Below are 23,099 nucleotides of genomic sequence, written 5' to 3'. Positions count from 1 at the left end.
GCACTGCCCATTATATTTTCATTTGTTGAGCAGGCACGCACATTGTTATTGGGTGTGACTGAGTTCTGTCCACTGTCATCAAGGGAGATGGAAATCAGGGACTTTTGCTGGGTCAGTGATGGGGTGTTGGTTCTTTGTGCTGGTACAATGGCTTCCAACATTGATCTCAACTTCAGGAATATTAGCCGGTTTTCTGGAAAAACGCAATTGATTTGGAGTGCTTCCTGGTGGGTTTTTGAGGATGGGAATATTTGTGACACTCATTTCACAGAGCAGAACATTCTTCAATGTGGGAAATGCTGGAGAAACTCCAGTCTGGCATCATTTGCGGGCACAGGAACAGAGTTAACCTTTGGAGTCTGGTATGACATTTTAGATTACTTAGTGTGGAAACAGGCCCTTCGGCCCAACAAGTCCACACTGACCCGCCGAAGCACAACCCACCCATAACCCTACATTTACCCCTTACCTAACACTACGGGCAATTTAGCGTGGCCAATTCACCTGACCCGCACATCTTTGGACTGTGGGAGGAAACCGGAGCACCCGGAGGAAACCCACGCAGACACGGGGAGAATGTGCAAACTCCACACAGACAGTCGCCTGAGGCAGGAATTGAACCCAGGTCTCTGGCGCTGTGAGGCAACAGTGCTAAGCATTGTGCCATCGTGCCGCTCATTTGTTCAGTAGCAACAGGTATTTTGCCTTTATATCTCTGATACCTACCTTTTATGGTGGTGTTTCATTATAATTCTGCATTGTTGTGTAGATGCTGCAGAACAGTGAAGCAGGGTGTAGATGAGGGCCATTTGAGCATGATGAAGGCTTCTTGCTCTTCAGCAATATTCCAGATCAGGTTAACCTGAAATTTCACACTTCAGCAAGTGCTGCTGGATTTTGAGACTAATAGGTTAACGTCCTGTTGTTTTGAGTGGCTTGGTGGGTAAGTTGTCTTCTGCAGAAGGAACTGTTGATTTTTTTTTGTTGTTGGTGATTTCATTGTTAAGATGGATTGCCAACTGCCCTGTCTTCTGTCGATTTGGGACAGCAGCATCACTTCTGGAAATAGTAATCCTGTAGGTCAATGCTGCTAATGAGTGTCCTACTTTTGACCTTGAGCAGTGATGCTTGTGTCAGCAACTTGGATGAATTCCTGGATTTGGTGCTGGGCATGTGCCCTGTATTGACATTGGACAAGGCTGCAGTAAATGACAAGTATATCCAAGTTGCTTGGTCAAATCAGAGCACAGTAATCCTAGTTAGATAAGAGTAAGGCACATGATGGGGTTTTCCCCTTAAGTGGGTAAATTGAGCTGTTTCACCATTTGTTGTTTGTTTGCCATTTGTACAGGCCAAGAGCTGGATAATTGTGACGCAATACTACCGACTGAGGTCCCTGATGTTCCACAAGAAACACTGCCTAAAACTGGTGAGTAAATTCCCATCTCTGGTAGTTTCGGGCTACAATCCGCGGATGTCAGGACCAAGTTTTACTTAAAACTTCTTAACTTTGCACTTTGGACTGAATGGACAGACCATAATGCTGCAGTTGCAGAGACAACGAGATGAATCCCAGATGTAGGAATTTTGACTGAGATTCTACTCTTGACCAAGGCCAAGGTGTTGCATGAAGTTTATTGCCCTTGTGACTTGGCCTCTGGGACACCCAGACCAACCAACCCAACCACCCCGTGGCTCAACACTTTAACTCCCCCTCCCACTCCACCAAGGACATGCAGGTCCTTGGACTCCTCCATCACCAGAACATAACAACACGACGGTTGGAGGAAGAGCGCCTCATCTTCTGCCTGGGAACCCTCCAACCATAAGGAATGAACTCAGATTTCTCCAGTTTCCTCATTTCCCCTCCCCCCACCTTGTCTCAGTCGATTCCCACGAACTCAGCACCGCCCTCCTAACCTGCAATTTTCTTCCTGACCTCTCCGCCCCCACCCCACTCTGGCCTATCACCCTCACCTTGACCTCCTTCCACCTATCACATCTCCATCGCCCCTCCCCCAAGTCCCTCCTCCCTACCTTTTATCTTAGCCTGCTGGACACACTTTCCTCATTCCTGATGAAGGGCTTATGCCTGAAATGTCGAGTTTCCTGTTCCTTGGATGCTGCCTGACCTGCTGCGCTTTAACCAGCAACACATTTTCAGCTCTATTGTGGACCTGCTGTTCCAGCTACAATAAGTTTTGCTTCCATTGACTAGATCAGTTGTACATGGATACTTATTTTCCTTGCCAGCCTACCTAATGGGCTCTTGTGTTGCCTGTTCTGTTTTGTTCTATTTTTGTGTGCTTCATAGAAAACCAAGCTGACATTTACTGGCTGCTAGAAGTAGTTATTTTGAATGCATGTTTCAGGTATGATATGAAAATATCTCTGCATCAAAATGTGTGCTAATGACTATTTTGAGTATTAATACTCTTATGTTTCTTATGCTGTTAAAATGTTGTCTTGACTGGCGAAGTATAGTCCAAAATGGATGTGTTTAACTGTTCTGTCCCATTGCCTACTGAAGATTGCAGCAGAGGCTGGAGTCTCAAGCCTGCAGCACCTAAAAACAAAAGCACTGCAAAGTATTTGGTGCACTTTGAGATTTTTTCAATGTTAGGTAGGCACTGTATAAATGCAGTCTCTTTTTGCGTCTTTCCCATGTGTTGACCGTAGCTGGGCTTTGAATGGCAATGCTCTCTGGTAACTCTCTGTTCAGTGTGCCTGTAGTGAACGCTTGATTTTTTTTCCCAATCAGCATTATTTTTGTAGGGGACCACTGCTGTCGCAGTTACATGACTAACAAAAATTAATTTTCATAATTGGAGGAAACCATGGAGCAAAGGGCAACAACTGACATGGAGTGATCACTCTGGAGGTCTAAGCTTACCTATTTTTGAACTGAGAATACCAAGCCTATTATTTCATAATGATGAGAATTAGGAACTGTGGATAAATTTGTGTCCTGTCCCAGTATCTCAACAAAGCGTGTATCCAGGTGCAACAAGTGACAAAAGACTAATGAAATACGAAAGGTCGCAGTTTTTCAATTGTACAGATCCTGGCCCTTTGAAGTGCTGTTTAAGTTCAGCATGGATTCACAAAAATTGTACAGAGGTTAATGGATTAAATAATGAGAATAGATTCTGTAGACATTTAGATTACTTACAGTGTGGAAACAGGCCCTTCGGCCCAACAAGTCCACACCGACCCGCCGAAGCGCAACCCACCCAGACCCATACCCCTACATTTACCTAACACTACGGGCAATTTAACATGGCCAATTCACCTAGCCTGCACATCTTTGGACTGTGGGAGGAAACCGGAGCACCCGGACGCAGACAGTCGCCTGAGTTGGGAATTGAACCCGGGTCTCAGGTGCTGTGAGGCAGCAGTGCTAACCACTGTGCCACCGTGCCGCCCAACATTATTTCCATTCACTTCAGAATCGAAGATTTGAGTGATTAGACTAGACTTAGACTAGACTTACAGTGTGGAAACAGGCCCTGGAACAGTGTGGAAACTGGCCTGAGTGAAACATTGAAAACCTTTTGTGGCTTCAGTAAAGTTCATGCAATGTACTTTGTCAATCCTCGCTCAGATCATTTCAGAGTGAAGTCAGGAGCACTTTAACATTCAAAGGGCAATAAAAACCTGGACTTGCCTCTCAAAGGTTGTGAATATAGTGACAATGGAAGATTTCATGCGTGCCATGGGCAGAGGAATTAAGAATGTTGGAGTGAGAGCTGTGAGGGCACCCAGAGTGTTACAAAGGGTGATAGACTGGTTAAACGATTTGACAAAAAAAAGTGGCAAATGGAATATGATTTGGGGCTGTGCAAAATATTCACGGTTTGGATAGCAAAGATGCAACAGTAGGTGTCAGGGTAGAAACTTGTGCTTTGGATACTATATTGTAGTTGAGTGAGAAAGTGAACATGGACTGGGTACCCCACAGATCCATATTGTGCATGTCAGAGTGATAAGCAGCAACTCTTCAACCACTGAAGAGTTAATCTTTGTTTTGAAAACTTAGAACACATCTGAAGAAGTGAAAGATCATCAGCTTGAGATTTGACAGGGAAAGGTGAGTTAATGTTAGTATTCAGAGAGGTTTGGTATGCTTTATGTGAATCTCAAAGGTAACATGCGAGCACAGCAAACCATTAGGAAGGAAAATGTTATCTTGTTCTTCATTTCAAAAGATTTAGCATATGAGTGAAATTTTGCTGAAATTATATAGGACCTTGGAGTACGAGTCACACCTCGAAAGCTATACACCGTTTTGGTCTCCTTGAGTGCCTCAACCAGAATGCAATCAAGGTTAATGAGAGAGATTTGAGCACAAGAGGATTGTGTTCTGAGGAGAGGTGGAGCATGATGGTTGAAAATTTTGTAGCGTTTAGAAGACCTTTTGGAAATGTGTAGGCTACTTGGAGAACCTGACCAGGTAAATCCCTGCACGAGTGTTTTAAGCTAATGGTCATAATTTCTGAATGAGATGGTCAGCAAATTGCAGCTGAGATGAGAATTTATTTCAATTGAATGGTTGTGAATCTTTGGAATTCTGTTTATGTGGCTGCTCGATTGACCGTTTAATAGTAAATTATTGAACACTAAGGGAATCTAATGATATGGGAATAATGTGGTAGAGTGGAGATTGTTTAGAAATTAACTTGTGATTTTGAAGGTGAAGCAACCTGATGGACTTTAGGAATGTTGAATTGTTATTTTTATTAAACCTTGGATTGAAATTTGGTCTGTCAAATTGGGCTCGCTGCAGTGAAGAAAGCTGAGTATCTTTGTTGATTCTCCATGTATCTCCCTATCCTGTTCCAGTCGGGTACCTTCCTATTACTGTAGTTGGCAATGACGCACTCCACAGGCTTGCAACTGAGTTTGGGACTTTTAATCTGTCTTAGGTTAATAAAATGGGGGACAATGAGTGGAGAGACGAGATGAACATTGTTCCACTGCCTTGGTGCACAGTACATGGAAGAAACATTGCCTTAGGAATGGGGGAGCAGCAGGGACTTTTTTTTTGGTCAAGGGTTTTGACATTGGTCATAAAGTATTTTCCACTTGAAGCATCCAGCATATCCCTGATGCTATAGAATGTGGGTCGAGATTGAAGCTCCCTTCATTTAAGGATGATACAGATCGTTGCATTAACCTTTGGAACACGGAAACTATTTTCAACGTAGAGCTTGTCAAAGAGGATTGGAGCAGCAGATTGTATGTATTCCTTGGTGGGTCCCTTTTAACTGTGATTTATAGCCACCTCTAGTCATACAATGTATCAGTATCTCTGAAGAGTTGCAAGTGCATTATGGAGTTTACAAACTGAGGTCTGGCTCTTGACTGTCAAACTAGTAATGGAGCTCCAGTGCCCCAAAGTGCTTTGTTTTGGTCTTCACCTACTCTGAGCACCCTGTAACTTTTTTTATTGCGTCTTTAATTGCAGAGGACCTGGAGGAGGAGATGGAAACAGAAACAAACCTGGATGGCCCACAGCAGTTGACAGAGAAACAGCAACACCAGCTCAAACATCGAGAGCTGTTCCTATCACGCCAGCTTGAGTCCTTACCAGCAACACACATACGGTCAGCATGAAATATTCTTATGAACTATTATTTTTATGAACTATACTTGCTTTTGCCCTATCCTCTCTTTCAGTCATGTACAAGGTGGGAAGCCCCTCCTTTGGGAACAGCGTACCCAGGCAAGAAGCTGTTGGAAGCAGCATGAAGTCTTGTGGTGCTGTACTATAATTAATCCATTTATTCGGGTAGTCTGCTGCCTTGTCACAAGATGCATTAACACATTGTATCTTGGATGAATGATATCCGAAGCCAGTCACCAGGCCATTTATCTTGCACAGCCTTAAGGTTGCCCTTCGTTCATTTAGATCCAAACTTTGATTGTAGTCTAAAAGATAGCTTCACATGCACCACCACTTGGACATAAAGAGAACAGAATGTAAACCCACCCAATATTTTGCTCTCCAATATGACTTTCATTCTCAGGTTTTCCAGAGCAGAACTTTGCCACTAGGAGTTTAAGGGTAGATTTTCAAATGTCTGAGAGTTGGTCTCTTCCATCAATAGCCTTCCCATTAGAGTCATAGAATTATACAGCATGGAAACAAGCCCTTCGGTCCAACTCGTCCACACCGACCAGATATCCTAAAGTAATCTAGTTCAGTTTGCCAGCACGTGGTACATATCCCTCTGAATCCTTCCTATTTGTGTACCATCCAAATGCCTTTTAAATATTGTAATTGTACTAGCCGCCTCTACCTCTGGCAGTGCGTTCCAAACACTCAACTCTCTGCGTGAAAGAGTTTCCCCTCAGGTCCCTTTTTAAATCTTTCCTCTCTCACCTGAAACCCATGCCCTGTAGCTTTAGACTCACCTGCCCTGGGAATAAGACCATGGTTATTAACCCTATCCTATTCCCACAGCCTACTCAGCCTCTCCCTTTAGTTTAAACCCTCCAATCCCCAGCAATGTCTTTCCTTTGTAGATCTTTTTGAACTTTTTCAGGTTTCACAACACCTTTTCTGTAGCAAGGAGACCAGAATTGAATGCAGTGCAGAGGAACCTCGATTATCCGGCATTTGATATCTGAATATATGATTATCTGGCCAAATCGCAAGGTCCCGATGCTTGGCTAAACTATGTTATCTGGCATTCGGTTATCTGGAATTCGATATGAAGTAAATACTCCCTGCAGGAGCCCTTCATCAGGAACTCGAATTTCCTGTTCCTCGGATGCTGCCTGACCTGCTGTGCTTTTCCAGCACCACTCTAATCTTGGCTCTGATCTCCACCATCTGCAGTGCTCACTATCGCCTCATCAATGTCTTGTACAGCTGCAACATGTCCCAACTTCCACACTTAATGCAATGACCAAAGAAGGCAAACCTGAAAAATGCCATTTTCACCACCCTGTTTACCTGCAACTCCACTTTCAAAGAATTTTGCATCTGCACCCCAAGTCTCTTTGTTTGGCAACACTATGTATTAACACATTGAATGCTACAAACTATGTATAAACTGCTTGCACAGATTTTTTTATTAGTTACTATTTGCATGTGGCTGGACAAAGTCATTCACGTATCAAGTTTCACTTTTGTTTTTACTGTAGTATTACTTCTAACTGTTGAATTAGCCATCTAATAACAGATTTTTGAGCTGCATAAATTGCATGGTTCCAGTTTATTACTGGACCAGAAGAGTATAAGGTTTCCTTAGAAACTGTTTCTTTTCCTTGTGTATTTTAGGAATGACTGTCTTGTTGTGATGTAACTGTCCTAATTTAACTTGCATCTGGAGCAGAAAGGGGATGGGTGTAGGGATAGGGGGTGTGCAGTCAATGTAAAGTTGGTAGGCAGGATGGAAAGGAAGATGTTTTCCAGTGTGTGGGTCAATGACAAGATTATGACCCTGTTGTTAAATTCTGGTAATGACAGAAGGAAATGAAATGCTTTGAGACTGTCCCCCTCATTCATATTCAATTATTCAACATAAGTGAGGGATTGAACCAACTCATTTCCTCAGTGTCTGCTTCAGTCCATTTAGTCAGAGGATACATTTACCAACTGAGTCAGTGAAAGGAGTGCACATGCCAGGTGGCTTGGGCGAAAGGGACGAGGTGAAGAGTACAAAGAGAGAAAAAAAAATTGCTGGTCTCTGGCCTCCAACAAGACAATGATAATCCAATTTGATTCCTCCTTTCAATGCCTTTGGCCTGTTAAACAGAATAGTTGAATGTATTAAGATTTCCCTTTATATACAAAGACATCTGCTGCTTTGAGTGGCATTGAGGTAGGAGATCAACCCTGATCTATGATTGTGGAGTGGGCTTTGCTGACTGGCCCAATCTTGCTCCTGTGATAGAGACTGGTATGGTTGCTTCCGTCGATACTGCCATCAGTTTGAAAAGAATTGGGAGGCAGGAAAGAGAATGCAGTTACATTTGGTAGACCTCATTGTTTTTAAATGTTAGTATGATTCTCTCACGATCAAAGCAAGGTTAAGTCATGTACATTTTCTCCAATAATGGAGAAAAGCAAATTGTTCCAAATCTGTGTAAACAACGTGCTCATCCTTCATCTCCAATTGCAAAATGCAGGTATGAGGCTAATAAAGATAATGAAAAGTGCAAAGACGGTTAAAAAGGATTCAGTGACCTATTTTGTTGGAAGCCTTCTATTGTGGGATATGGAATATACTGAAATGCTGAGTTAGGTTATGGTTTGTTTGGCCTACGTGGAAGTCGAAGATTTGGAGGCCCACAGAGACACACGGAGTTCCAGTCACAGTCCAAGCAACATTGACTTGTTGGTGGAGAAAGCTTGAGGGGTGAAATAACCTGCTGTTGCTCCTGTTTCTTATTTACTTGCATGAACTTAGAGGTAGTTACCACACAGCTGAAGAATGTAAAAATATGGGACAAAAACGACAATCTTTTAATTCTACGTTTTGTGGGTCTGGTGACTAGGTTAATCTGACTGTAATAATGCATGGTGTGGACAGGAGTATTATAGGGAAAAAAATCACAAATGGATGGAAACTGATTTTGGGGCAGCAGTGATAATGAAGGGGCATTTGCAAATGAGGAACAATAGCATGAATATCTCACTTGTGGGTACCGTGTACCTCAGATGCTTGGGTGCTTTGTGATGAAAGTCCTAAGGAACAAAATGCAGTCAATAATGAGCTTGGCAGTGGCATGAATTAGTGATACAATGAAACAAAGGAAGCAGGAGTCTAATAGAAACAGATAACCTCGGATCGTGAAGTTTTGATGGCTGCAATAAATTTGAGGATAAACTACGAGGAGACCAGAAAAATGCAAGTACTTTGACTTTTTGAGTTACTCTGAGATACCTGCGAACCAGCTTTGCTGTGTAAGTTGATTTGTGTGGGAAAAGTCTTTGTGGATGAGACTTGAAGCTGAAGTGACACTAGTTAAGAAGAGTTTTAAATAACAGTTGGATAACTCAAATGCTTGAGTGGGCTATCTTACAGCTGGAAAAAAAAATTCAAATATTTTTAGCTTTTTTGGCTACATAACAATGGATGTTGATCAACTGTTCAAAAAGCTGCATTTCTGCAAAGTGATACTAGTTAGAGCTGCATAACCAATGTGGATTCAGAAGGAAAGCCGTGGGTCCTATTGAAAACGGCCTGTATCTGGCTTTTTTTTTAGTGAGACCTGTTTTGCTGAAACAAGTTGCTTTCAGATAAAAAGCAGATCTCGCCATGCTTTATTGATATCTTTAGGAAAAACCTTCAGGAATCTATGATTTCTGATGAGGCAGAGCTGCATATTTGGAAAGATGTGCTTAGGATTTGAATAGAACTTAAAATTTGGAACCTGGCTTGTGGGCTTTTAAACATATCAGTTTAGATTCTAACCTGAACAGATGTGAAGCAAGTTTAAAATCAACAGTGCTATTGACAGATTATTACTCCAATCATTGTTAATTGTCCCAAGTACTCACCAAAAGGTGAGGAACTTCAATTATATGCATACAGGTTCCTCTGTATACGAAAGATAACAAGAGAAATTGTCAAGTTTGATTGGTCAGTTGGACCCATTGTGCACTTAGAATGGGCCAGATGCTGCTTTTGATCTGTTGAAGTTAAATACTGTGATAAATACCCTGAAATCTAGAACATTTTATGGGCAAGTAAAATGTTAAGGTTTAAACCTGATAAATGCACAGTTAATTTTCCATCCATAAGTGAGCTAAAGAACATGGAACTCACTACGTTGCTTCATATTTTATTTCTGTTGATAACCTAGTGTAGCTGGTTTCATAATATTTCTTTCAGTGAAAATGGAAAAGGCCCTTTTTCTTGGAAAGCTAAAAAGAAAAAAAATGTTTAAAGGTTTGGACTGCAGGTATAGACTTTGAGACAGTGGTATTGGAATTTTCTTTCTCTGTCAACTGCAACCCTGCATTTCTTTCATCAAAATCACCCCAACCCCTAAATACTATAAATGACCATGCAAACCTATTCAGCTGTCTGTCCTTTGTTGATATACTGCATACCTTCTCTTGGACCTCTGAATTTACGTAGGGATCACAATCATTAACTGAGATCAGTGTTGTTCATGCCAGTTATTAATCTAAATAAGTGTTCTGAAATTTGTAGATGGAACAGCAAAGTGAAGTATGTTGGGAAACTGCTCCACTTATCCCTTTGTTCAGTTTTGTTACATCTGTGACTGTTTTCAGTTATTTTACAGTAAGTTTTAAACATGTCTGAAGTTTTTAAAACCAATTATACAGCTCTGCACATAGCCAAATTGAACAAGATCAGTTCAATATCAGCTCTGTTACATAGAACTGTACAGCACAAGACCAAGCCCTTTGGCCCACATTGTTGTGCCAAACATGACGCCAAATTAAACTTATCCCTTCTGCCTGCTCTTCGTCCAAAGCCCATCATTCCTTGCATGTTCATGTGCTAAAAATCCATTCAAACACCCCTGTCTCTATCACCACTCCTAGCAGCGCGTTCCAGACACCTACCACTCTGTGTAAAAATAAACTTGCCCCTCAGATTTGCTTTAAACTTTCCCCTGTCATCTTCAGTGCATGCCTGCTAGTATTAAACATTTCAACTCTGGGGACAAGATTCTAACCGTCACTCTTTGCTTTTTCTGAAGTCAACCTGCAACTTCATTTGGGCTGCATTTTGATCTTCAGACACAAATATACACACACAGGAATAAACTGAAGAGCTGCAGTTTATTATCATGGCCTCAGTAATTTGCAGATGCACTCAGATTCTTTGTAAACAACGATTGCAACTACTTGAGTCAGAGAAGTCAGCTTCTAGATGAGTAATGATTTCCTTGTATCTGTTGGTTTATACTATAGTTTTTCGTTTGCCGTCACGCCCTGCCCCTCTCCCTGCAACCCCGCCCCCGCCCTCACCCTCACTTTCAGAGATCTGCAAAATTCTGCTAGTCTGCACGTGAAGCTCTGCTTACTGTGAAAGCTTTAGACGTGGAGTATTATGTTGACAAGTACAGTTTTGATAATGGAACAGCCAAACTACCTCCTCACACAGAATTATTGGATTGTTACTAAAGTCATAGAATCTGTTTTACAATTTCTTCTAAGTGTACAATTAGTGCCGTTGCCCACTTATCAAGGCTGCATTATCCAGCATCTATCCTACTTGACCAAAAGACTTTTTTTATTTGTACATATTGAACAATTTAATATCCACATCATTTAGGCATCAAAGTCACAATACAGATGAGACTGTGTTTTAATGCCTCCCCCACCTGTGTGTTGGGAGGGAGACTTATAAAAGATATGCACTTTTTTTTTGATTTCCCTGATTAATCAGCATTTTCTCCCAAGTTTTCAAAATATGTGCATGTTGGGCCCACTCACAGCTACATCTTTTGCTGGTGCCTCAGCATTCCAGTAAATATAAACCCTGTCCAGTAAGAGGTACTGGACAAAAGGAACAGCATGAATTAGTTGACCTCTTTGCTGACATTGCTGCAGCAGCAGAGCTCGGTTACTAATTTGGACTGAATTTGTGTAGTATCCTGCTTGGGCAAATCCTGTTTTAAGTGGAAAGTTGAGGGTCCGTGGCCGATCGTTCTACTGAGTTCTTACAGCCAGCCAATTCCCAGACGTGAATTCTCTTGAAGTTTGACTTCAATTAAAGACTATATATCAAGTATTGGATGGATACCGGCAATTGGAATCAGGCATGAGTATCCGTGTATATGTAGTATTCACAGGAGGGTTCTGAGCCTAATGCGTGTTCTTTCTGCTGGTTTCAATTTGAATGTTTGCCTGCAGTAGGTTAAACTTGCTATAGGCCCCAGAGTTCCAGGGTTAATTTGTATAATAGGCTTTATGTCTCACTGCATTTCAATATAACAAGCTCTCTTTGTGTCCTCACAGAGGTAAATGCAGTGTGACTCTGCTGAATGAAACTGAAGCGGTCTTTTCGTATCTGGAGAAAGAGGTACGATTTCTTCTTTTTGACATTTTTCATGAGAGGAAGTTCAATAAACTGCACAGGGAGCAGTGACGTGCGTTCTCCAATGTTCCCTGAGCTTTGTCAGTGTGCATTAAAGTGTGTCTGAAAAAGTATGCGTGCAACATGGGCTGCAAGTTTGCATAAGGGTGCGTAAGCTGGATGAGTGAATGCATTTATCAGTCAGCAATATATGCCTATACCAGTTATCATATTAACAATCAGCAAACTTAAGGTGTGATAATAGGTAGTGGAACGTTAACAACCAAATATGCGAAAGGAGAAGACAAAAAATAGAAATGGTTGGAAAAGCTCTGCAGGTCTGACAGCATTTGTGGACAGATTCAGAGCTAACGTTTCGGGTCAAGTAACCCTTACTCAGAACCGGGTCGTGAGAAAGGAATGTGTTACAGGCAAGAAATGTGACCACCTACAGGATGTACATAAGCTGATGCTACTGCACTATGATTTCAGGTCAGCATGCAGATAGGACTGGTTACAACTTAACCCTGAATTGCTGCAACCTTCTGCTACTCCCTTGTGCTGAGGGTGATATTCATGGTGAAAGAATTTCTCATCCTAAGAATAAAAACAAATTGCTGGAGGAACTGGGGTCTTGCAGCATCTATGGAGACAAAGCAGAGTTAACGCTAGTGACTCCCTTCAGAACTGATATTAACTTGGAAAACGTGATATATATGCTGAAGGTTGGGTGAGTGGATTGGGGAGAGGTAAAAGGAGTGAGCAGATAGGTGGAGATGGAACCCAGAGAGTGAGCATGACATTTAGGAATGCAAGGGATGGATGGTGAAAAATGTTGAAAATGGAGACCATAGGTCTCATGTCCAAATATGTGCAGGGTAGGTGGTTAGGCCACATTAAATTGCCCATAGTGTCCAGGGGTGTGCAGGCAAGGTGGATTAACCATGGGGAATGCAGGGATAGCATTGGGAGTAGGATGCTATTCGGAGGGTTGGTGTGGATTGGTGGGCCAAATGGCCAACTCCACCACTATAGGAATTCTATTATTCTATGATAAGTCGGTGAAAATGGATTGGCTGTGCTGTATGCAGCTGAAGTCATGATAGGACCTGGGGTAACAGGATAGATAAAGGACATGCATGGGAGCTGTTCATGCTCTAAAGTAGAGTTCTGAAGGCTGCAGAACCATCAAGGGGAAAATGAGATGCTGTTCTTGCACTGAGCCTCTTTTGGAGTACTACAGCAGGCTTGAGAGACATCTTCCAAGAACTTTAGTGTGTCGAATACAGACATCCCTGTCTACCTATGTCAACCTCTTGCACTGTCTAATGTGAGTCTGAGCATATTATGGCATCATGCTACTGAATGCACTTGCCTTCTTGATAGGGTTTCGTTTCCGATATTTGGCCGGTTGCCTTTTGGGAAAAGGTTTGACAAGCTCAGCTTGTGTCCGATCCAGTTCAGTAACAACTTTACTGAGATGTGAATGTTGTTGACAGGATGAATATGGAGAGATGATTCCTCTAGCAGGAGAGTCTAGAGTTGCCGTTCAAAAATAAGGGGTTATTCATTTAAGACAGAGATTAGTTGAAATTTCCCCTTGCTCAAGATTATTTAAATGTTTAGAGCTCTCCTCTTCAAAAGGTAGTGGAAGCAGAATCTTTGAATCCTACAACAGAGTTGGCTACGTTCTTGTTAAGCAAGGGGGTAAAAGGTTAGTCGGGAAGCGGGCATGTAGAATTGAGTTACAATCCAGTCAGCTATGGTGAGCTATTATTAAATGGTGGAGTGGACTCAAAGGGCCAAAGACCTTAGCAAGTTCTGAGAAGATTTGCAGTTTAGGTTAAGGTCCTGATGTAAGTTTGCTCACTGAGCTAGAAGATTTGTTTTCAGACATTCTGTCACCATACTAGGTAACATCGGTGAAGCGCTGGTGTCATGTCCCACTTTTGATTTGTGTTTAGGGTTCCTTGAGTTGGTGATGCCATTTCCGGTGTTGATTTTTTTTCTCAGGGTGGTAAGTGGGGTCCAGGTCGATACTTGTTGATCAGAGATCCACTTAGGAATTCTCGTGCATGTCTCGGTTTGGCTTGTCGTGGGATGGATGTGTTGTCCCAATCAAAGTGGTGTCCATCATGTGTATGGAAGGATACGAGCGATAGTGGGTCATGTCTTTTTGCAGCTAGTTGATATAACTACCCTCTGGGGGGAAAAGAACAGGACATGACATCACAAACACAGGAAATGACCTCAACACAGGAAATGACATCACCAATCCAAGGAAACCTAAATACATACACAAAATAAGACATAACATCAGCACTTCACTGGAGGCTCACTGATGTTACCTAGTATGGTAACAAAATGTCTAAAAGCGAATCTTCCAACTAAGTGAGCAAACTTACATCCGTGACCAAAGGCCTTCTCCTGCTCCTGATTATGTTAAATTCTAGAAAGAGTTTGAAATTTATTATGCCGGTCAGAGAGGTGAAGCAGTCAACATTGTAAAGATGTTCACACATGCTTGCACATTTATTGAATCTCCTGGTGGGTATGTGTGCAAATCTTCTAGTTCCATTTCCTTGTCTCAGTTTCTTCTGATGATAGAAAATAGAAACTGAGACTCACTGCATCAGAAATGTTGTCTCGAGAGAGAGCCAAAACTCACTTTTTAAAAAAAGTCAAATTTTGGAGAAACAATAGCGAGATAGTTTAATGAACATATTTCCATTTTAAACAGCCTGTAAAGAGTCTGTAAAAAGAGGATTTGATTGAGATTGTGTATGAATTTCACACTGTTTAGAGTTGACTCGGGAATTCCTTTTAAAGTGGAAAGGAAGTGTCCAGGGGCCCTGGAATCCCTCACGTGGGTGAGAGAAACATTTATTATGTTGAGCTGGCTCTCTGAAATGACCCTTTTTTTGTTTTTCTCCTTCCTTTCAGGATTCCTTTTTTTATTGTCTAGTTTATGATCCACAGCAAAAGACTCTTCTAGCAGATAAAGGCGAGATCCGTGTAGGTCCCAGGTACCAGGCAGACATTCCGGATTTACTAAAAGAAGGTGGGTGACATTTGCAATTGGCCATTCTTTGGGTTTAGTCTAGGAATTGAATATTCAGAGGTGTCAAGATTTTACTCTTGCCTCATTTAAAGTATGTGGGTTGGGAGAAAGGTGAAGGAAGTGTCAGCAATCCAGCACAAGATGGTTATTGATGCACTTGGGTCACCTAGTTGAATCTCTTTCCCTCCCACCATTTTATTTGAGAGAGTAAGGAAGGCAAAAGAGGAAGCAGGATTTTCTAGACTTTTAGGTTAGAACTTGATGTTAGAGTTTGGCCATCTTTTATCTCCTTTTACTTTTAAACATTTCAACCAAGTAGCCACGTTAGAAATGTAAGAGCAGGATTGGTCATTCAACCCACCAAGACTGCTCTTTTGTTCGTTAGATCACGGTTCATGTGTATGTCAATTCTATTTCCCTATCTTAACTCCAAAATCCATCACCATGGGCGGCACAGTGGTTACCACTGCTGCCTCACAGCGCCAGAGACCCGGGTTCATTTCCCGCCTCAGGCGACTGACTGTGTGGAGTTTGCACGTTCTCCCCATGTCTGCGTCAGTTTCCTCCAGATGCTCCAGTTTTCTCCCACAGTCCAAAAATGTGCAGGTTAGGTGAATTGGCCACGTTAAATTGCCCGTAGTGTTAGGTGCAGAGGTAAATGTAGGGGATTAGGTCTGGGTGGGTGCGCTTCGGCGGGTCGGTGTGGACTTGTTGGGCCGAAGGGCCTGTTTCCACACTGTAAGTAATCTAATCTAAAGACTATTCCCAAACAGAATTTGGTCAGTCTGTAGGTCACGTTGACACACTGCTTCCCCAATCTATCAATCTATTTCTTTAAAATGGAGGAAAACAAAAAGCTACAATAAAAAAGGGACTTTGGAGTACTTGTGTATGATACACAGAAAGCTAGCACACAGGTGTAGCAGGTCATCAGGAGGGCTCATGGAAGGTTGACCCTTCTTTCAAGGGGGTTGGCTGGAGTTGGGAAGTCTTACTGCAACTACATAGGTGCTGGTGAGACCACATCTGGAGTACTGAGGGCAACTTTGGTCCCCTTAATTCAGGAATGATGTTTTATTGGAGGTTATTCAGAGAAAGTTCATTAGGATGATCCCTCGTATAGAGGGATTGTCTCATGAGTGAAGATTGAACAGATTAGGAGTCTATTCACTGGAGTTTAGTAGAATGAAGGATGATCTCCTTTAAACATAGGATTCTCAAAGGGCTTCACAGGAGAGGACGTTTTCACTTATTGGAGAATCTAGGACCAGAGGGCATAGTCTCAGAATAAGGGGACTCCATTTCAAGACTGCGATGAGGAGGAATTTCTTCTGAGGGTTGAGAGCCTTTAGAACTCCTTGCCTTAAAGAGCTGTGGGGCCAGAGTCTTTGTGTATGTTTAAGACTGAGAGATTCTTGATCAGTCGGGGAATCAGTTACAGGGAATGGGTAGGAAGGTGGATGTGAGGAGTGTTGGATCAGCCATGATTCTGTTGAATAGCAGAAAAGACACAAAGAGCTGAATAGCCTTTTCGTCTTCCTATTTCTTTATGGTCTTGGACCTTTTCTTTTCTTTTTGTGCCCGATTGCACAGCTTTCATCCACCTAAGCTGAGAAAACTCAAATTTTCTTTAAAAGTCCTCCACCTCCACTTTCCTCCTGCAAATTCTTCTCAAGTTTCAACAGTTGTGACCAAGTTTTGGTCACCTCTTCCAGTCTTTCATTCCTTGGCTTGGAATTCTTCTATGTTTGGCTGACCCGTGTAAGGTGTCTGTTAATTAAAAACTCTACTGAAGTACTTCATAAGTCCTGGAAGCCTGCAATGCTGCCTTACGTACAAGATCTTTATCTGAGGTCTTATCTGTCCCCTCCGATAAACGTAAAAGATCTTGTACTACTCTTTTGAGCAGGGGAGTTATTCCTGCTGTCTCAATCAGTATTAATCCCTCAACCAGCAACAGGAATCTTAATGACCATATCATCTATGATTTTATCTCATTGCTGTTAGTGGGAGCTTGCTGTGTGCAAATGACTACATTTCCAACAATAGCACCGATACTCCAAAAGTACTTGATTGGTTAGAAAGTGCTTTAGGGCATCCTGAGTTTGTCAAAGGTGCTGTAAAAAGGCACGGCTGACTTTTTTTAAAAATGATTTCTTTTTTGGGAAACCAACAAAAAAAAATGGAATGCAGGTTGATCAGATCAGAACGACAGCAACTAGCATTGTGGGTCTGAGGGTCTTTAAGGAGTACTTGCTGAAGCCAACTGTGCAGTATGTAGCACTGAGAAGGAGTGTTGGATTGTATAGGCAGAGGGTTAAATCCCAGGAAGCAAACAAGGTATTGAAACAGCCCTACCTGGGTCACAGTGCAGTTGGGCATTAGAGACACCACAGAAAATGGCAACCAAAATGAGCTTATCTGCTCTAAAGAGAAGATATTCAGTTGTTGAGCATTCTCGAGGAGGTGGATCAGCAGAATAACTGGTGACGTGATTGAGGATTGCCATAAATTGTTCCAGTCCTGTTGCCAGATGCACTGTTTTGGCTGGCCCACTCTTACATTCATTTGTTCTGATTTCTTATGCATGTATTTGGTTCCTTGTGCCTGCTGCACCTTCAATAAGATTAATCATGCACCTTAACCCTCTTTTTCATATCCCTAGATTTCAGTAGTGTCCAAAATTCTTTAATGTCTGTCACAAATGTATTCAACAACCAAGTCTCCACAGCTGTCTGGAGCAGAGAATTCCAGTTCATTCTTTTGAGCCAAGTAATTTCTATTTATCTTGTAGTTGCCAAATTCCCTTCCGGAGAATGTGATCCCTCATTTTAGATTCCCTGTCAAGGGAAAACTCTCCCAATATGTGTTGTTGAGCATTTTAGAAATATGCTCCATGAGCTGATTTCAAATACTTGAAAACTTCAGATGGTACAGGCTATTGTACTCATCATTCTTCATAAGATAATCCTGTCATCCCAGAAATCAATCCAGTCAACCTTGGATGCGCTTCCTGTGAAATAGATACATTTCCACTTGGACCAGAAAACCAAAATTATACATAATACTCCACGTGTGATTTTGCCAAAGCACACACTAATTGGGTTGGCTTTCCTTGCAACATGCAGATGAGGTTTCAGTAGTTTGTCCACTGGGCATCTAGTCCCCACTGAACACAACATTCTCCTGTCTGCCTCTTAAAGACCATTTAATTGATTTCTCTTTACACGTTATCACAATTGTTTGTAATTGTTTTTATTGTTAGTTATAAGAGTCGTACAGCACAGAAACAGACCCTTTGGACCACCTCATCTATGCCGTCCAGACATCCCAATCTGACCTAATTGCATTTGCCAGCATTTGGCCCACATCCTTATAAACCCTTCCTATTCCTGTACCCGTTTAAATGTTGTAATTGTACCAGGCTCATCCAGTTCTTCTCTCGCTCACTACCCTCTGCGTGAAAATGTTACCCTTCAACTCCTTTTTAAATCTTCTCTGTTTCACCTTAAACCTTTGCCCTCTAGTTTTGAACACCTCCACCCTAAGAGGAAGACCTTGGCTAGTCATCTCTATTCATGCCTCTCATGATTTTATAGACCTGTTTAAGGTCACCCCTTAGTCTCCATTCCAGGGGGATCGTCGCAGCCTTTTCAGCCTGCCTTAAATTTTATCCTTGTTGTGTCTCAATTTTACCACTTTGCTTAGTGAGTTCAGTCCCAACTGTGTACTTTCCAGAGTGTCTGCACAGGCCCATCCACTCCTATACTTTGCTCTCTCCACTTGTCTTTGATGTTTTTTTTCCCTGTTTTACTTATTCAGATCAAGAGGATGAAAGAGATCAGTTAAAACTTGAAGTAAAAATCTGGGATCCGGACAACCCCCTGACCGACAGACAGATAGACCAATTCTTGGTCCTTGCACGGTAAGCTGTTTCTGCAGTTTTATAGGCTTGAGACCTGTTTGTTCTGATTGTCTTGCTGCTCTTTTATAATACGAGCATTTGGGTGTGGTGGAGAAGTACTGCTCAGTCAACGTACAAACTTTTTAAAAGTTCTATCTGGAGTCTTTTCTATCAATTGCTATTGCAATGACAGTGCTCATCCTCCTAGCTATAGTCAGAGGGAATTGTGCTGGACATTTTTGGCAGCTTGGACAAGGGCATTGTTTTTCAAAACTTCTGAACAGTGATTTGACAATATGCACAGCTTCTGGTTCGTCTGTTGGGAACTTAGCACAGGCACCAACCTTGTCTACTTGTGTCGCTTCTGTATCAAAGCCCTGAACTGCATTTGTGGTTGTCAGCAAATTATTTCTCTCTGTCTCACTGCCAAAAAGAGAAATGCTCCTGGAGTGCTATTTATGCAGAGCACAATTACTTTGTTTGTTTAGGATTCATAGAATTGCTACTCGTGATCGGTCAAATGCTGATTCATGTGGAACTGCACTATCACTTTAAGAGAGTAAGTCGGATGACACTTCTCGGTTGGATTTGATTGTAACAATTTATTCCTATCTCTCCTAGATCTGTAGGTACATTTGCTCGGGCCTTAGATTGCAGTAGTTCCATACGACAGCCAAGTCTACACATGAGTGCTGCAGCTGCCTCTAGAGATATCACACTGGTAAGGAAGAAGCAGTTTTTACGATCCTTCAGTACATTGCAATTGTAACATTGATTCCTGAAGTGATCTCATGTACTAAAAACTGGATCAATGTGGAGACTACTTGTTAGGCAATGAATATGTCTACCATGCTTCTAATCATAATTCGAGTTTAATTCCTGCATGTATTAACAAACTCAGTCCTGATAGAAATGACCGTTACACAGCCCTTGCACTGCACCCTCCATTGTGTTGTGTGGCATTATCATTGTGTTAAATGGGATAGTCTTGAAATAGCAACACAAAATTGTGTATCCATTAAGGTGCTGTGGGCCATCAACAGCAGCAAAATTGTAATCTGTTACGTCAAGGTCTGGCATCTCCATCACTTTACTGTCACCATCAAGGCTGGGCCATTGGCCCTGATGCAATGAAGAATATAGGGTGTTATGCCAGGGATGCACCACCAGATATACCTAAAAATGAGGTCTTGATTTGGAGATGACTGGGGTGTCCAAGGTTAAAAATCTCTCAATACACAAAAAAATTAGTTGGACTATAACCTGGTGTGGTGTGATTTATAAAAATGTATGGTGAAGCTGCAGGAGAGGATAACTTCCATTCCAGATAATGAAAGTAGCATGCCACAGACAGCTAAGCAATTCCACAAGAAACTGATCGTGTTTAAGTTGTGCAGTCCTGTCACATTAATTTGTGAAGAGCAGTGGGCACTTAGCTCACTAGAGGAGGAAGTTCCACAAATATTACCACCTACAATGATGTGAGAGCCCAACACAACAGTGCTAAAGACAAGAAGGAAACATTTATAGTCATATATGTGGTGCGTGAATGATCTACGTTAGCCTCTTGGGTCTCAATAGCACAGATGTCAATTCAATTCAATCCACAAGATACCAAGAATTGGCTGAAAACACTGTCCATAGCAAATATCCTGACAACATCCCAGTAAGTAGTACTAAAGACTTGAGCCCAGAACTAACTGGTACTTTAGTCAGAAAATTGCTCTAATATGACCTCTCCAAAAAAAATGCAGGATAAATCCAGCCTGATCAATTATTTGCTTATCAGTCCACTGTCCATCATCAGCAAAGTGATGCAAGCTGTAGTTGACAGATCTGTCAGACAGTGCTTGTAGCAATAATGTGCCTGCTGATGCTCTCCTTGGGATTTGCCACGGCCACTCAGCTGCTGATCTCATTACACACTCAGACTAAGCAAAGGCAAAACAACAGAACTTGAGATTAGAATGATTGCCTTTGGCATCAAGGCAGCATTTGACAGTGTGGTGTCCAAGAACCTGAGCAATGGGAATCAGGAAAATCCTTAGACATGTTTTTTAAAAAAAGCACAAAATAATGTGGGCTATGATTGTTGAAGGTCATTTATCCATACCTCGGAATTCACTGCAGAGTTTCTCAAGCAAGTGTCCCAGACCCACCCGTCTTCAGCTGCTTCAACAGCCACCTTCCCTCTATATTAAAGTCAGAAGTAGGATGCTTCCTGATGGTTGTACAATATTCAGTACCATTTGTGATGGTTCGGATATTGAATGCATCTATGTCTATAAGCAGCACTCAGGCTTGGGCAGATTCAAATGACAAATGACACTTAATCCTCACAAATACCAGACAATCTCCAACAAAGTAATCTAACTATATTGACATTCGAAGGTATCACTGTTGCTGAATCTCCAAAAAAGTCCTGGAAGTTACCGTTGACCAGAAATTGAACTGGACTAGTCTTATAAATATGAGAGCAGGTCAGAGACTAGGAATCCTGCAACAAGAAACAAGTAAGACAACCTGTGACACTCCAGAGCAAGTCCTCCTCCAACAAGGCACACGTTAGGGTGTGATGGAATACTTCCCACTAGCCTGGATGAGTGCAGGTCCAACACATGACTCTTAACACTCCATGAACTCGACCAGACCAATCAACCCATTTGGCCAGCACCAATTTATATATTTACTCTGTCCACAACTGGCGTGGTAGCAGAGCACTTTATATTCTGAGCTTTGCAGACTGATTGCAGTTGCTTGCTGTGCTCGGGGGTCATTGTAACTTTGTGCTCCTTGTCCTGCTGAGGGGATATTGTAACTGAGTAGGTGCACATTTGTTGTCTTGTGTGGATGGAAGTATTGACACTCATTCTGTCTGCTTGCAGTTTCACTCAATGGACACATTGCATAAAAACAACTACGATGTGTCGAAGGCAATCTCAGCATTGGTGCCGCAGGGAGGGCCCGTACTCTGTCGGGATGAGATGGAGGAATGGTCAGCCTCTGAAGCCAATCTGTTTGAGGAGGCCCTAGAAAAATATGGCAAGGATTTTAGTGACATTCGACAAGACTTTGTGAGTATAGCCTGAAATTATTAACAATGAATATCCAAGGAGAAGACCTTTTAAGTCTGAGTTCTGTAACTATCTTATTACTTGAGGTTAATTAAATCCTTAAATCTATTTTGAATGAGACATCTCTTGCTTTAAGTGTTGATATGTCGGCTCTGAATTCCTGGGTGATGCACGGAGCTGGTTTAACCACTGACTTTGCACTTCTCAGTTGGAAAATATTGGGCAAGTCTTTATTTTACCAGTGTGTGGTACTGTTTGTGGGTACAGCGTCAAATAAACCACATTCTATCTAACCAAAAGCCCTTAAAGCTGATGAAGAGTGGATACACTGAGGGAGACATGTAAATTCTGAAAGGAAAATGAGATGCGAATATGTAGTGTGCTGGGGCTAAATGCTGTACAGTAAAATTGGATATGGGGAGCAAACAGAGTTTTGCATACAGTCCAAAGCACCATTTTTGAAGTTATATTTCTGTTCTGCACCCTTCACCATTATAGATATAATGTGAAGTTGAATTCTTGCAGCTACACACTGTGCCCCAATTTGGTGTGATTAAAGTGCACGTTGATGTATTGTAGTAGCAGAGCGTCACTAACATGCATAATGTGAGGTTGCTTAATCAAGAAAACCTTTCCAGCCAACACACCGCTTCCTGGGTATTCTCATTTCCACACTAACTGTGGGCTTTGGGGCTATGGTAATCAGAAGTTATCGTTCAAATGGTACCTCAGTACCTGTGGCATAATCTATGACTGTAATATCAGAGACACCACCATTTGAATGAAGTCAAGACCTCATCTTCCAGTTCAGGTATATATAAACATGGCAGGGATTTTGGTGATCTGTCTAGTGAGTGAATAATGTTGGAAACATTGAATTTTATTGTTATTCAGGATTCAGAAATGCTTTTTCTTTGTTGCAGCTTCCGTGGAAATCATTAACCAGTATAATTGAATACTATTACATGTGGAAAACAACTGACAGATATGTACAACAGGTAAGTGATTCTATACCTTTATGGTACTGAACATTGTCAATAAACCAGTTA

At 41.8% G+C, this 23,099-nt stretch overlaps 1 protein-coding gene across 3 annotated transcripts in view; it reads left to right on the top strand.

Moving 5' to 3' along the window:
- Positions 1–23,099, top strand: part of LOC132836779 (metastasis-associated protein MTA1-like) — a 127,391-nt gene that overhangs the window by 68,019 nt on the left and 36,273 nt on the right. For all 3 annotated transcript variants that reach the window (XM_060856241.1, XM_060856240.1, XM_060856239.1), the window contains exons 4-11: positions 1,352–1,429; positions 5,468–5,606; positions 11,954–12,017; positions 14,955–15,072; positions 18,895–18,997; positions 19,598–19,697; positions 21,862–22,050; positions 22,974–23,048. In XM_060856241.1, the coding sequence (XP_060712224.1) occupies positions 1,352–1,429; positions 5,468–5,606; positions 11,954–12,017; positions 14,955–15,072; positions 18,895–18,997; positions 19,598–19,697; positions 21,862–22,050; positions 22,974–23,048 (866 nt within the window). The remainder of the gene's footprint in view (positions 1–1,351; positions 1,430–5,467; positions 5,607–11,953; positions 12,018–14,954; positions 15,073–18,894; positions 18,998–19,597; positions 19,698–21,861; positions 22,051–22,973; positions 23,049–23,099) is intronic.

Source organism: Hemiscyllium ocellatum, chromosome 47 (assembly GCF_020745735.1).
Source record: "Hemiscyllium ocellatum isolate sHemOce1 chromosome 47, sHemOce1.pat.X.cur, whole genome shotgun sequence".
Lineage (NCBI taxonomy): Eukaryota > Metazoa > Chordata > Chondrichthyes > Orectolobiformes > Hemiscylliidae > Hemiscyllium > Hemiscyllium ocellatum.
Note: the sequence above shows the minus strand (reverse complement) of the source record. Positions and strands in the feature narration are given on the sequence as shown.